This window comes from Canis aureus, chromosome 3, assembly GCF_053574225.1.
Source record: "Canis aureus isolate CA01 chromosome 3, VMU_Caureus_v.1.0, whole genome shotgun sequence".
Lineage (NCBI taxonomy): Eukaryota > Metazoa > Chordata > Mammalia > Carnivora > Canidae > Canis > Canis aureus.
The window spans coordinates 25,180,061-25,196,538 of NC_135613.1; the positions used below are offsets into that span (position 1 = coordinate 25,180,061).

General features: G+C 44.7%; 1 protein-coding gene across 2 annotated transcripts in view; it reads right to left on the reverse strand.

Annotated features, from left to right (window-relative positions):
* FANCA (FA complementation group A) overlaps positions 1-16,478 on the reverse strand; it is a 63,094-nt gene that overhangs the window by 19,031 nt on the left and 27,585 nt on the right. For both annotated transcript variants that reach the window (XM_077891194.1, XM_077891195.1), the window contains 7 exons: positions 6,514-6,590; positions 4,682-4,792; positions 4,309-4,445; positions 3,832-3,902; positions 3,348-3,444; positions 3,084-3,271; positions 1,549-1,645 (listed from right to left, as the gene is read on the reverse strand). In XM_077891194.1, the coding sequence (XP_077747320.1) occupies positions 1,549-1,645; positions 3,084-3,271; positions 3,348-3,444; positions 3,832-3,902; positions 4,309-4,445; positions 4,682-4,792; positions 6,514-6,590 (778 nt within the window). The remainder of the gene's footprint in view (positions 1-1,548; positions 1,646-3,083; positions 3,272-3,347; positions 3,445-3,831; positions 3,903-4,308; positions 4,446-4,681; positions 4,793-6,513; positions 6,591-16,478) is intronic.

Sequence of the window (16,478 nt, forward strand, 5' to 3'; positions counted from 1 at the left end):
GGCCATCTAACTGTGCCAGGGGACTCAACACTGGGAGGTAGAATTGCCAGTTCTGACCTGCCCTCCATGGGACAGTGTGGCCACATACAGTCCTCCAGCAGTCAATGGAATTGCTGGCATCAGTGTTTCCAGTAAAAAGAAAAAACGATGCCAACTGGGTAAGCAAAATCCTGTTGCCACTGGGAGCTGAGACTTTCCCCCATGTTTACTGAGCCACGCACTGCTTGAAGGGGCCTGAAGAGGGCACTGGGACACCCTTCAGAATCAGGCAAGGGGGGACCGGAGGCGTCCCCATGTGGACCACCTCTCATCTCTGTTCCATGCTTCATAATGTTGGCACCTGGGATAAGTTCCTCAACACCTATGATGAGAGCACAGGTATGCCCAAAACCCACTTATCCCATGGGCACAGCCAGGACTTCTGTGGATTCTAACGTGGAGCCTGGAATGAGATCTGCATTTGAACTTCACAAGATGTCCCTTAAAACTCCACCAAAGGAATAACACTGGTTTCCTTTCTAACTTCAACTTCACTTTTGCCACTGAAGGCTTCTGACACACGTCTTTAAACTTCTCTGGTCTTAGGGTGCCTAGGTAGTTCAGTGAGTTAAATATCCAACTCTAAATTTTGGCTCAGGTCACGATCTCAGGGTTGTCATATCCAGACCCACTTCGGGCTCCATGCTCAGTTCAGATCTGCTTTAAGGGGCACCTGGGTGGCTCAGCGGTTGAGTGTCTGCCTTCGGCCCAGGGCGTGATGCTGGAGTCCCGGGATCAAGTCCCATATTGGGCTCCCTGCATGGAGCCTGCTTCTCTCTCTGCTTATGTCTCTGCCTCTCTGTGTCTCTCATGAATAAATAAATAAAATCTTAAAAAAAAGAATAAGAATCTGCTTTAAGACTCTCCCTCTGCCCCTCCCCCCACTCATGCTCTCTTTCTCTCTCTCTCTCTCTCTCAATTAAATAAAATCTTTAAATTTCACTGTTGATGGGACGCCTGGGTGGCTCAGTGGTTGAGCATCTGCCTTTGGCTCAGGGCATGATCCCAGAGTCCCGCGATTAAGTCCTGCATCGGGCTCCCTGCATGGAGCCTGTTTCTCCTCCCTCTGCCTGTGTCTCTGCCTCTCTGTGTGTCTCTCACAAGTAAATAAATAAAATCTTTAAGAAAAAATAAAAATAAAAAAATAAATTTCTCTGGTGATGAGGGGAGTCTTTCAAGAAAATTCAGAATGATTCTTTAAATAGAAATATATTTTCCATGAATATTTATCTTCTAATACACCTACTTTTATTTTTTTATTTTTTGAAAAGGAGGGACATTTGTAGTTTTTGTTATTTTACACCCCTTCATCCTAACTCTGGGAACAGAAGGAAAGGCATGTTCAGCCCAAGCAGACAGCTAAGGTGGCTCCCAAGACACAGTGTGATAAACAGAGCACAGCTGTCCACAGACACAAGTGAGGAGAGAGCAGAAGGCTGGAGCTTCAGTGGGAAGCCTGTCTGAAACTGGAGACTCGCAGAATGTAGACAAGGAACTGGACAGACCTACCTTTTTCATGAGGGCTGGAGATAAGCAGCTGCACAAAATATCTTTTGACTGGGAAGAAGACTTACATAAGGAGTAAGAAATTGCTGCTGTACAAAATCTGAAAGTAGGAAGCAAAAACAATGTAGAAATGTGATCCATGCAAAATACGGGATGAAATAAAAACAAGTATGAATTTCACAAAAGGACTGCATCCTAAACCAGAGGGTCTGAGGGTTGGTCTCCTGGCCCCCCAGGAACTGGCCCATGTGTCACATGTGTGAGTCTGAGCTCTGTCCACATTCACAACACAGACACAGAAAACACACCAATGGACAGACTGTGCAAGTGAGGGCTTACTTTCACCGCATATGAAGAGCAGTCACAGCCAGAACACAAGGAATTAAGTTAGATGTGACTGGAGCATTACTGATGCATCATCTGAGAGGGTTTCCACTCACTCAAGTCTTAGCAAATCATTCCCTGTTCCTTCTTGAAAGAAGTCCAGAACAGGACAGAAGCAGCCCCAATTTCAAACTCCGCCTCGGGAGGAGCCTCTGCCCACCAAGAACACCCCAATGGGAAGAGGCTGTACCTAGGGCCCAGGAGCGTCAGGAAAGTGTGAGGAAGGAAATGGGACCCACCTTCAGGACTGGATGCCAGTGGTGACTACTGATGTTGACAAAAGCTCCCAGGCTGGGCCACTCTGCCTCCCACTGTGGGGGGCACAAGTGGACCACGGCAAGCACCCTGGTGCTTGTGTCTGCCCACTCGTTACCACCCCTTAAGCTTTCTGTGAGTTGCTCACAAACCGCAATCCCAGGCCCAGCAAACAATTCTCACTGGAGCTTCCTGGCTTCTAGCCTGACCCTCCATCTACTCACCCTGGGACTGCGTAAATCTAGACTCCCAGGGCCCTGCCCACCCTGGGATGCACAGCTGCTCTTGCCCTCACCAGCCCACCTCTCTCCCAGCACCGACCACCCCCATGTGCCATGCTATCAACTTCCCAGCTGCCCCCACACAGAAGGGCAGCACTGGGGCTCCCCCCAGGTGGGTCTGGCCCACAGTGGTGGAAAGAGAACTGTGGGGGTGTATATTGGCACAAACTTATAGGATGAAGGGTCTCAAAACCCCTTCAGATGAGTTTCTTTGGACAGTGCAGCTCCATGGGCAGGAACTCACCCCCTAGAAACCCAGCAGCCTCACCAGGGGCACGGATCCGACCAAATGCCAGGAGCTCCCGAGACAAAACCAATAACGCTCACCACAACCCCTGAAGATGGCCCAACAGCATGGAGGGAGGCCTATGGTCTGTTAACGTCTTAGAAAGCAGGTTTTAGGGTAATAGGATCTCATTTATGTAAACAAAGAAACACACACACACACACACACACACACACACACACACACAAATACAACTTAAGACTCTGGAAAGACATATGCCAAATATTAAAGAGTGATTATCTGTGGAGTGTGTTTTTGCCAATGTTACGTGATCAGAATGTTACTTCTGTGGAGTGGAGAGGCACTGCGGAGGGACGGGAGGAACAGCTCACTTGAGACAGAAGAGTGAGGCTTCTGCGGTCCTAAGCGTCAGGAGGCTACTCAAGAACTCTGGAAGGGGGAGGCTCTTCACGGGGGCGGGAGAAGCCACGTGCACCTCAGGGACTGCAGGCCTGCACTCGCCCAGGTGGATGACCAGGGCAGCAAGGCCCAGTACGTGGGAGGCACTCAGGCCTGGGCCCTAAAACGGGAAACAATAATCGTACAGGGAGGAGGGCAAAGCCCACTTCCCAGCTGGATGGAGGCAGCAGCCCTACCTGGTGACGGAGCAGCTGGCAAAGCCTGGTAAGCACAATGGGTAGAAGCCGGCGTCCACACAGGCTTGTCACGAAGTGAGCAGCCCAGGGGCCCTGCCTGCAGGGGGAGCCACCAAGACCAGCAGTCTGACCAGCCCTGGCCCTGCCCAGCCTTCCCGTGGGGAATGAGCAGGAGGCACAGGGGAGGCCTTGGGAACCGGGCTGTTCCCTAAACAGCAGGGTCTCCTGAACTGATGCCTGACGTCTGCCAGGTGTCCACCTGATAAACATCAGCACTGCCCCTCGCTACCTGGGACCCCCAACCAGGACACAAGTCAGAAGGCAGGACCCAGGGCCTGGGGTCAGAGCTGGACTAGGATGGGTGGCCATGCCCCTCATCATGCAGAACAGGGAGAAGCCCCAGTCCATGAGGGAGACCTGTGCAGAGCACCCAGGCTGCCCAAGCACAGCTCCACACCACCCAGTCGAAACCCCAGGCCTCTACCTGTCTGGAGGGGTGAAGCCATTGGCTGCAATCAGGTTCTGACAAAAAGATGTCAACAGGAGATCCGCGACCTGACAAGAGACAGATGGTCAGAGGGCACAGAGCAACATGCGTGAGCCTGTTTACACCACGGACACAGCAAAGCAGGAGTGTATCTGTGGAAGAAACCACCACACTGACTGGCACAGAACCCCAGTCCCAAATCCTGCAAGACCTCAGGCCAAGTGTCCCACAGTCCCAGCCATCAAACTTATTGGACAACAGCACCACCACACCTCGTCTATAGGACCAAAGAAGAAATCGTTTGAGGCTTTGGTGCTGCAAATGGCCTCTGCTGCATGTTCTTTAGAAATTTAAAGAGTTTGTCCACAAATAGGCTGGGGCCAAGCAGGCCCAGCACAAGGGTGTCTCCACATACACAGTTCACCTGGCAAGACCCGGGGCTGGAAAAGAGGCTTGTCTGCATCCTGCACTTACCTGTTGGTCCTGCGGCTCCAATTCTGGAGAGAAGATATTGACCTGAACCTGTGATTCCTCAAAGCTGCCATCCTCCTCGCCCAGGCCCAGGGCAGAACTGAGTCGCTCAGAAACCACCGCCATCTGAGCAGAAAAAACTACAAATGGAGAAACGTGTTTAGATGAACAGGAAAATGCAGGTGATGGCGGCGGACAGGAAAGCCCAATGCGCATCCTTGACGTCCACCTCCCCCCCACATGTAGGGCTGGCTCGGCAGAAGCAGATGGCTGTGGTCAGGCTTAACTACCACACTCTGCCACTGAGCTCTGGCCACAGCTGGCTCAGCCCACGAACATCCATTGCCTATAGCCCTGCCCACAGCAACGTCCTCACCATCATACTGGGTGGGGTCTGTCATCGTGGTTCTGAGCTCTCTTAGCGCAGCTGCAAGCAGTCCCAGGGGTTCTACACAGATGGCTTCCGTCTTTGTTCCCAGGGCAGCATCTGGGGGATAACAGGACACACACACAACTGGACATGGCTTCTCTGTGAAAAGGGCAGACAGAGGCGCCAGGACTCTACAAGGAGCTCACTGCTGCACACTATCCATATCAGAAACTTGTTTACAGGGTGCCTGGGTGGCCTCAATGGTTGAGCACCTGGTTTCAGCTCAGGTCATGATCCTGGGATCCAGCCCTGAGTTAGGCTCCGTGCTGGGCATGGAGTCAGCTTGAGATTCTCTCCCTCCCCCTCCCTCTGCCCCTTCCCACTACTTGCATGTGCTCTAAGGTAAAAAAAAAAAAAAAAAAAAGAAAGAAAGAAAGAAAAGAAAAATGTTTCTTCAAACGCAATTTTTCTTTTTTTTTTTCCTTTTTTTAATGTTAAGCTCTATATACAACATGAGGCTTGAACTTACAACCCTGAGATCAAGTTGCGTGTTCCAATGACTGAGCCAGCCAGGCTCCCCAAACATACAGTTTTCATTACAAAAAGGAAGACACACTATGTATGTTTTAAAAACAAAACAAGGGGATCCCTGGGTAGCTCAGTAGTTTAGCGCCTGCCTTTGGCCCAGGGTGTGGTCCTGGAGTCCCAGGATTGAGTCCCACATCAAGCTCCCTGCATAGAGCCTGCTTCTCCCTCTGTGTCTCTGCCTGTCTCTCTCTGTCTCTCTCATGAATAAATAAAATCTTTTAAAAAAATAAAATAAAATAAAATAAAATAAAATAAAATAAAATAAAATAAAATAAAATAAAATAAAATAAAATAAAATAAAAACAAGTTTGAGGTGTGGTATCACTGGAGAAGACACTGGGTATATGCAGTGAGCCTCACAAGACAAACACCAAGACAAAACCAGAAATCATAAGGCTTTCTGCCAGAAAAAGTAAAGAAAATGTTCTCGAGGCCTCCAGGGCAGGCCAGAGGGCTGAGTTGGTGGGGAGCATGCCTCTCACACAGTGGACACAGCCCTACAGCCTCCCTGGCACCCCTAGCACAGTGGGGAGCTGTGTCAACACTGGTGCAAACAAGTGTGAAACCAGGGACCTTCATTCTTTGCCCTCTCAAGTTTTCTGAGTCTCTGTGCTATGAGAAATTATCCAAGCACATAAAAGGAAGGTTTTTGGCAGACAGAACTACAAAACACCCCCTCATTCAGCCTAGCAGACTCTGCACAAGTCAAAGGACTTAAACCAGCAAACAAACACTACTGTTCACCAAGTGGAGGACAGGCCCTCTTACCATCGCCCTGTTAGCGAAGAGAACGGGAAAGGCAGGAACAGGCCAGCAAGTCTGCACAGTGGCTCCAAGCACCGCTGTATCATGCATGCTGGCACAGACTGGACCTAGGTCTATACCACCGATCCCTAGGAGGTGAGTGATCCCCAACCCAGTATGGAACAATTCAACCATTCAAACAAGCTATCGCAGACCACCCACTACACCCTGCTTCAGAATCAACTCTCTAGGCCTCAAAGCCTGGCCACCTGGTCATCTGAATCAGGACAGCAAACAGAAACCATATCATAGGCTTAAGCAGCACATCAGGGACATGGCCTGTCAGTTAACTTCTCAGGGCGCCTGTGAGCCTGTGACCTGACAAGTGAGGTGGGTCCCTCCTGACATAGCGAGACCAGCACTGGCTGAGGGATCCCCTGCACACCTCCTGACCAGAGAAGCAGAAAGGTACTCATCTCAGGGACAGGGAGACCTATTAACCTTACTTTCCGGCTTCTTCTCTGCGGCACTGGAGCAGGCTTGGCAGTAGGTAGAGTACAGAGACGGGGGTATTTTATCTGCTCTGGATCAGGAGAAAACATGAAAACCACATCAACTATGACTCAAATTAGTTCTCAGGGTTACAATTCCAATAACGATCAAAAAACAAAATGCATGACATAATCTACTACCCATACCTTATAGTATAACCCCATTTTTAGAAAGAAAATAAATTACATGCATGTAATCCAATGGTTCTTACTGTTTCATAATTTGTCATATATAAATACCTGCCAACTGTGGTTGTCACAGGAGAGTGAGATCATAAATGATTTTTTTTAATTTTTAAAATATTTTTTAAATGTATTCATGAGAGACGGAGAGAGAGAGAGAGAGAGGCAGAGACACAAGCAGAGAGAGAAGCAGGCTCCATGCAGGGAGCCTGACGTGGGACTCGATCCTGGGACTCCAGTACCATGCGCTGGACTGAAGGCAGGCGCTAAACTGCTGAGCCACCCAGGGATCCCCTCATAAATGATTTTTACTTCTCTCACTGAAGTTTGGTAATTTTCAAACTTTTAAAATGAACTTCTATTACTTTTAATGAGTAATAATGAGAAAAACACCAATTAATGTCATTAAAAATACACAGAGTTATAGAACAAAGTCCTAAGATAAGGACTCTGCAGGGCATGGACCCCTGGCCAGCACATTCTCATGACACACGGACAAGCCCAGGGACCGGAGCTGTAGAGTCACCTTCAGAGGAGCAGGAGCCACACATGACAGCCCAGGCATGGGACAAAGGCAAGGTGTGGCCTAGAGGACACACAGTCTAGAAACAAGCAATGAGGCGAGAGGCCAGCCCACCCGATGGTGCTGCAAACCCTGACAAGCCAGGAAAGGAGATGATGTGTCCCAGGGTAGGGGTCCCATTGCAGCCCACAGCCAGGCAGAGGACAGCACAACCATAGCCCTAGGACTGGAGAGTCAAAAGTCCTCAGTTTAAGGATTAGAAACCAATGCAAATGAAAAGAGCAAATCTGAGGAAATGGGAGAAATTCACAGAAAAGAGCATTTCAGACATCGCTCATCCTCAGGGAGCTAAAACAATGAAAGAAGGGTCGGGCAGGTAAAGTGGAAGAAATGCCCCAGAAAAAATAACACCCAAACCCCCAAATATGCAAAACATGACTGAGAACAAGTCAGAAGACAATCCTGGCGAAGTGGTAGCAGCAAGAGGAAATCACACAGAAAAAGACCTGCCAGGAAACAAGTTAATAACAGCGTCTGTGTCTGGGCTTTGCTTCGTTGGGGGTACAGAGGCCTGTGAGCATGACATAAACACTATTCTACTTTTATCTCTTCAATTTTTCATAACAAAAGATTTAAAAGTATCTGAGAAAATGTCTTAGTGCTGAAGGACGAGTTTTCAGGTCAGAGGGCCCATCTGCAAGGCTGGTCCAACACAGTGAGGAAGGGGAGCCCTCAGCTCCATCTGCCCAGGAATTCATCTAATACTTCTGAACTCACCTGAGATCTAAGAAAAGAGTAGCTGCAACTCTAAAAACACAGTGACCACTTTTTGCAAGGCAGAAGTGAATCAGAGGCCATCTATTGGAAGACAGACCACAGGAAGAGAGCCTCTGGCAGTGGGTTAACTGATGGAGCAGCAGAGCACAACATCAGAACAGTTAGAAGTCCGCTCCCATGTGAGATGTCCCTGCCTGGAAGATGCTCAGTGGCTCAGCAGGGTGGAATCCTGGGTGTGACAAGGGTGGTCTCAGGATCCCTGCGATCATGGGAAGACAGGGGTGTGAATGTGGCACAGTTCCCGGGTTTTGGGGTGGGGAAGTAGGCTGCAATCACTGAGCCCAGGAGCCGGCTCTCAGCTCGGGGTGGCCAGAGACTGAGAACAGAGGGAAGGTTGGCCACGGCTCCTCGAGCAGGAGCCCAGCAATGAGGAGAACCGCCAGGAGACTTTCCTCCCTCCCCCAGGTGGAGCCGCATGGGTATACACCACAGGAGCGTGCAGGGTTTGGAGACTCCAGACAGGGTAGTGTGCCTGAGACAGAAACACTCGGTCCCAGGCTGAGTGAGCAGAGTGCGGACAGGGATTGGGGAGATGAGAGGGATGAACTGCTTTTCCCTGGGGGCCCTGAGCTTGCACTCCAGGGTTGGAGAGTGGGGGCCCACCATTTTCACTTCCCCTCTAGAGCAGCTTGGAAAGCCTTTGGGGAACAAAATCCACCTAGAGCAATTTGGAGCAGGTAAGTTAGCCTGGCAAGGGCAGTGCGATTCCACCCAGAGCAAGGACATCTGAGAATCAAGGCCACAGGCCCCTCCCCAGAAGATAAGCCAGACCCTACAGCCAAGATGGAGTTTACAGATCATAGAGAACTGCTAAACGCCACCACTAGGGAAAAATATTATATAGAATTCATGAGTTCTTTCCCACGATGCTTTAGCCTTTCAATTTTAACCTTTTTTTTTCTTTCCTTTTTCTTTTTTTTTTTTTTTTTTTTAAAGATTTTATTTATTTATTCATAGAGACACAGCTAGAGAGAGAGAGAGGCAGAGACACAGGCAGAGGGAGAAGCAGGCACCATGCAGGGAGCCTGATGTGGGACTCGATCCCGGGTCTCCAGGATCACACCCCGGGCTGCAGGCGGCACCAAACCGCTACGCCACTGGGGCTGCCCTCTTTCCTTTTTCAATGAATTTCTTTTACCAACTTTTTTTTCACCTTTTAAAATTTTCATTAAAAAGAAAAAAAAAAAAAGAAAAAAAGAAAAAAAGAAAATAAAATAAAATTTTCATTTTTACAGTTACATTATATCCTTTCATAGTATTTTATTTTTGTGTATATATGTTGTTCTTTCTTTTACAATTTTGGGATACAGTTTGTTCTATTTTTTTTTAAAGATTTTATTTATTTATTTGAGAAAGAGAGAGTACAATGAGCCCCCAATAAGGGGTTCAATCCCTGGACCCCGAGATCTAGACCTGAGCCAAAGCCATCCAAGTTCCCCAGCTCCAATATACCTTCTGTCCCTACCTTTTCTCTTCTTGGATCCCAATCATTCTAGTATTGTTTTGCTTTATGGCATCACTTATCTCTTGACTCCTGCCCTGGTGATCCAGTAGCTGTTTATCTCTCTTTCTCAACTTCTTTATTCTCCATTATTTTGTCTTCTAGATCACTAATTCTGTCTTCTGCCTCATTTATCCTAGTAGTCAGAGCCTCCATTTTTTATTGCATCTCATTTAATGGCCTTTTTGATTTCGACTTGATTAGATTTTAGGCTTTTTTCCTCCAGAAAGGGATTCTTCTGGTGTCACACCCAGGATTCCTGGTCTTTTTTTTCAAGTCCAACCTGTATCTTTATAATTGTTATTCTGAACTCTAGTTCCCACATCTTACTTATATCCATACTGAATAGGTTCCTGACAGTATCACCTCTTGTTTTCTTTTTTGAGGTGAATTTTTCCATCTTGTTATTCTGTCCAGAGAATAGATGAATGAGAAAAGAAAATACTAAAATGGCAACAATGACCCTAGAAAAATATACGCTAAACAAATCAGAAGAAACCCAAAACAAAACAAACAAAAAATAGAATCAGACAGATGGACAGAAAGAGCAGTACACTGGATCCTTCATGTATTTTAGTCTGTTAGAAAACTGGATCCTAAAATTGTAAAGAAAGAAAAATACGGGATCCCTGGGTGGCGCAGCGGTTTGGCGCCTGCCTTTGGCCCGGGGTGCGATCCTGGAGACCCGGGATCGAATCCCAAGTCGGGCTCCCGGTGCATGGAGCCTGCTTCTCCCTCTGCCTGTGTCTCTGCCTCTCTCTCTCTCTCTCTGACTGTCATAAATAAATAAAAAAAATATTTAAAAAAAAAGAAAAAAATAAATATGTACAAAAACAAAATTAAGTACAATGAAAGGATAGAATGTAACTAAAAATGAAAATTGAAAGAAAAAAAAAAACACAATCAGGTGAACAGAATAGAGCAATACACTATATCCTGAGTATATTTTGGTCAGTTTGTTAGAAAAACTACATCTCAAAATTATTAAGAATGAAAAACATATATATATATAAATTAAATACATTGAAAGGATAGAATGTACTTGTAAAGATGAAATTTAAAAAGACTAACACAGGCAGCCCGGGTGGCTCAGCGGTTTAGTGCCTGCCTTTAGCCCAGGGCGTGATCCTGGAGACCTGGGATGGAGTCCCACGTCAGGCTCCCTGCATGGAGCTTGCTTCTCCCTCTGCCTGTGTCTCTGCCTCTCTCTCTCTCTCTCTCTCTGTGACTCTCATGAATAAATAAATAAAATCTTTATAAAAAAAAAAAAAAAAAAGGGATCCCTGGGTGGCGCAGCGGTTTGGCGCCTGCCTTTGGCCCAGGGCGCGATCCTGGAGACCTAGGATCGAATCCCATGTCGGGCTCCCGGTTCATGGAGCCTGCTTCTCCCTCTGCCTGTGTCTCTGCCTCTCTCTCTCTCTCTCTCTGTGACTATCATTAATAAAAAAAATCTCTTAAAAAAAAAAAAAAAAAAAAGACTAGCAAAAAATAATATGATCAGATAGACAAAGAGAACAGAGTCATACACTAGATTCTTGGTGTATTTTGGTCTGTTTGTTAGAGTAAATTGTATTGGCACCCCTGGGTGGCTCAGTCGGTGAAGTGTCTGCCTTCAGCTCAGGTCATGATCTCAGGGTTCTGGGATTGAGTCCCAAGACGGGCTCCCACTTAGTGGGGAGTCTGCTTCTCCCTCTGCCCACCACCCTGCTTGTGCTCTCTCAAATAAAGAAATAAATAAAATATTTTTTTAAAAAAGGAAGGTATATTGGTGCAAATTATAGCTGAGAACTTCCCTAATATGGGGATTGAAAAAGGCAAAATGAATAAATAGGTCAACACCACTGACATATAATAGTGAAATTTACAAATCTCAGAGACAGAATCCTGAACACAGCTTGGACAAGAGGTCTGTAACCTACAAAGGTAGAAACATTAGACTGACAGCACACCTGTCTGAAGAGACCCGGCAGGCTGGAACGGACTGGCATAATACATTCAGGGTGCTAAATGAGAAAAACATGAAGCCAAGAATACTTAATCCAGCAAGGCTGTCATTCAGAATGAAAGGAGAGACAAAGAGCTTCCACGACAAATAGAAAGTAAAAGAATATGTGATTACTAAACTAGCTTGGCAAGAAATAGTAAAATGGAAACTTTAAGCAAAGAGGGAGCCCAAAAGTAACACAGACCCAGAAAGAAACAATCTACAGAAACAGTGACTTTACTGGTAATACAATGGCACTAAATTAATCTTTCAATAATTACTCTGAATGTAAATGCTCCCATCAAAAGGCACAAAGGGGCAGCCCCGGTGGCGCAGCGGTTTGGCGCCGCCTGCAGTCCAGGGTGTGATCCTGGAGACCCGGGATCGAGTCCCACATCGGGCTCCTTGCATGGAGGCTGCTTCTCCCTCTGCCTGTGTCTCTGCCTCTCTCTCTCTCTCTCTCTCTCTGTGTCTCTCATGAATGAATAAATAAATAGAATCTTAAAAAAAAAAAAAAAAGGCACAAGGTATCAGATTGGATAAAAAAGCATTGATATGCTGTTGGCAAGAGACTCATTTTAGACCCAAGGAGACCTCCACATTGAAAGTGTGGGGGTGGAAAACCATTCATCATGCTAACGGACATCAAAAGAAAGCTGGGATGGCAATCCTCATTTTCAGACAAATTAGATACTAAACCAAAGACTGTAATAAGAGATGAAGAAGGACAGTATATCATAACTAAAAGGTCTACCCAACAAGATCTAAACATTGTAAATATTTATCCCCTTAACATGGGAGCAGCCTATTACATAAACCAATTTATAAGAAAATTAAAGAAACCCATCGATAATAATACAGTAATAGTAAAGAACTAAAATACCCCATTCATGGCAAATGACAGATCATCTAAGCAGAAGATCAACAAGGAAACAAGGGCTTTGAATGACACACTGGATCAGATGGACTTCACAGATATGTTCAGAGCATTTCATCCTAAAGCAACAGAATATACATTCTTCTTGGGTGCACACGGAACATTCTCATGTGCACAATAGAATACATACTTGTTCACAAATCAGGTCTCAACTGGTACCTAAAGACTGTGATCATTCCCTGCATATTCTCAGACCACAATGCTTTGAAATTGGAACTCAATCACAAGAGGAAATTTGGAAAGAACTCAAATACATGGAGGCTAAGGAGCATCCTACTAAAGAATGAATGGGTCACCTGGGACATTAGAGAATTTAAAACATTCAGGGAAACAAGTGAAAATAAAACACAACTGTTCAAAACCACTGGGGACACAGCAAAGGTGATCCTAAGAGGGATGTATATAGCAATACAAGCCCTTCTCAAGAAACAAGAAAAGTCTCATATACACAAGTTAACCTTACACCTTAAACAGCTGGAAAAAGAACAGCAAATAAAGCCTAAACCCAGCAAGAGAAGAGAAATAATAAAGAGAAGAGTAAAAATCAATGAAACAGAAACCAAAAGAACAGATGAATGAAATGAGGAGCTCCTGGTTCTTTGAAAGAATTAGTAAGATTGATAAATCCCTGGCCAGACTTATCAAAAAGAAAAGAGAAAGGACCCAAATAAATAAAATCATGAACAAAAGAGGAGAGCTCACAACCAACACCAAACAATACAAACAATTATAAGAACATATTATGATCAACTATATGCCAACAAATTAGGCAATCTGAAAGAAATGGATGCATTTCTAGAGACATATAAATTACCAAAATGGAAACAGGAGAAACAGAAACCCTGAACAGACTCATAACCAGTAAGGAAATTGAATCGGTCATCAAAAAGTCTTCCAACAAGTAGGAGTCCAGGCCCAGATGGCATCCCAGGGGAATTCCACCAAACATTTAAGGAAGAAATACCTATTTTTCTGAAGCTGTTTCCAAACATAGAAATAGAAAACTTCCAAACTCTATGAGGACAGCATTACCTTGATGCCAAAACCAGACAAAGACCCATCAAAGAGGAGAATTATAGACCAATATCCCTGATGAATATGGAGGCAAAAATTCTCACCAAGATACTAGCTAATAATAGGATACAGCAGAACATTAAAAGGGTTATTCACCAGAACCAAGTGGAATTTATTCGTGGGCGGCAAGGGTGCTTTAACATCCAGAAATCAACCCATATGATACAGCACATTAATAAAAAAGGACAAGAATAGTATGATTCTCTCAATAGATATAGAAAAAGCATTTGACAAAGTATAGTATCTTTTATTGATTTAAATTCTTCCAGTGTAGGGATAGAGGGAACATACATCAATATTATAAGAGCCATATAAGAAAAGCCCAGAGCGGGAGTACCTGGGTGGCTCAGTGGTTGAGCTTCTGTCTTTGGCTCAGGGTGTGATCCTGGGGTCCTGGGATCGAGTCCTGCACTGGGCTCCCTTCCCTGTATGAAGCCTGCTTCTCCCTCCACCTATGTCTCTGCCTCTCTCTCTGTGGCTCTCATGAATAAATAAAATCTTATAACACACACACACGTACACACAAGAAGGATAATAAAACACTGAGTTAACAACCAGTTTAAGAACTTATTAGGCACCTGGGTGGCTCAGTCAGTTAAGCATCTGCCTTTGGCTCAAGTCATGATCTCAGGGTCCTGGGATCGAGTCCTGAATCAAACTCTCTGCTCCGTGGAGAGCCTGCCTCATCCTCTCCCTCTCCCCTTCCACTTGCTTGTGCTCTCTCTCATACATGATCTCTCTCTCTCAAAAATAAATAAATAAAATCTTTAAAAAAAAAAAGAAAAAGAAAAGGGCAGAATTAACACTAGCAGGAATTACAAAAAAAGCGAAGGGCAGCTGCGTTTCTCAATCAGTTAAGTGTTCAACTCTTGATCTGAGCTCAGGTCTTGATCTCAGGGTTGTGAGTCGGGTGTGGAGCCTGGTTAAAACATATATACATATATATGTATGCACACACACACACATATGTGATAAACAATACTATGTCAATAAATTTGAAAATTTAGATGAAATAGATGGTTTTGTAGAAACATATACAACTAACTCAAGAATAAATAAAACACACGACTAAACCAATAACCATTCAAATAAACTAAGTCAGCTGTTAAGAGTCTGCCTCTAGGGGATCCCTGGGTAGCTCAGCAGTTTGGAGCCTGCCTTCGGCCCAGGGAATAATCCCAGCAGTCCTGGGATCGAGTCCTGCATCGGGCTTCCTGCATGGAGCCTGCTTCTCACTCTGCCTGTGTCTCTGCCTCTCTCTTTCTCTCTGTGTGTCTCTCATGAATAAATAAATAAAATCTTAAAAAAAAAAAAAAAAAAAAAAACAGACACTAGGAACAGATGACTTTATAGCCAACCTTCACCAAACTAAAAGGTACACAGAATCCTTGCATTACATAGACTGTTTCAGGAGACAGGAAAGAGGTAAGGCTTATAACCTTGAAGTCAAAGCAGCCACGATGAGTAAAAAAATATGAGTCACAGATGCAAAAATCCTATACAAAGGATCAGTAAACCAAATACAACAGTCTATATAATATAAGACATCATTACCAAGCAGACCCTGGGTAGCTCAGCGATTGAGCACCTGCCTTCAGCTCAGGGCGTGATCCTGGAGTCCCAGGACTGAGTCCCACATTGGGCTCCCTGCATGGAGCCTGCCTCTCTCTCTCTCTCTCTCTCTGTCTCTCATGAATAAATAAATAAAATCTTAAAAGAGATTCAATGAAAGTATAAATTCATGCTAAAAGTCTTTAGCAAATTCACATAGAGGGAACTTTCCTAATATGGTAAAAAGCATATGAAAATATAAAAAGACTACAGCAAATAGAAGTATAGGTAAAACTTTATTTTTTTTAATTTTTTACTTTTAAAGATTTATTTATTTATTCATGAGACACACACACACACACACACACACACAGAGGCAGAGACACAGGCAGAGGGAGATGCAGGCTCCGTGCAGAGAGCCCGATGCGGAACTTGATCCCGGGACTCCGGGATCACACCCTAAGCCGAAGGTAGACGCTCAACCATGGAGCCAGCCAGGCGTCCCTAGGTAAAACTTGAGAAGCATTCCAATTTCAGTCAGGAACAAGACAAGATGCTAACTTCTAATCCCTACAATTTCATATTATACCTAAAAAGCCTATCCAACACAATGAGACAAAAATGAGGTATAAAGATCAAAAAGGAAAAGACAAACTGTTATTCTTATAGACAATGCAATTATCTACAAAGAAAATTACCAAGCACCTATTAGAAATAAGTTAAACAGGGTTATTAGATACAGGAGCACCTATACCTCAGCAATAACAATAAATAAATAAATAAATAAATAAATAAATAAATAAATAAATAAATAAGAAAGAAAGAAAGAAAGAAAGAAAGAAAATGATACACTTTTAACAACAAAATCTAAGGACCTAGCAGTATAATGAAAAAAAATTTACAAGATAGAAAAATCTATTACTGAAAGGTTTAAATAGATATACTATGTTCATGGAAGGAAAACATTGTTACCATAACAAAGTCAACTATACACAAATTAATCTAGGGGATCCCTGAGTGGCGCAGCGGTTTAGCACCTGCCTTTGGCCCAGGGCGCTATCCTGGAGACCCGGGATCGAATCCCATGTTGGGCTCCCAGTGCATGGAGCCTGCTTCTCCCTCTGCCTATGTCTCTGCCTCTCTCTCTCTCTCCGTGTGACTATCATAAATAAATAAAAATTTTAAAAAAAATTGTTTTTAATTAATCTATAAAATTAAGGAAAACCACTAAAAATTCTGAGTTTTCATGGAGATACATGCAAGGCTGCTCACTGAAGCACTATTAATACATTATATTTCAGGTAACCTGAGAGCTGTTACAGGGATAGAT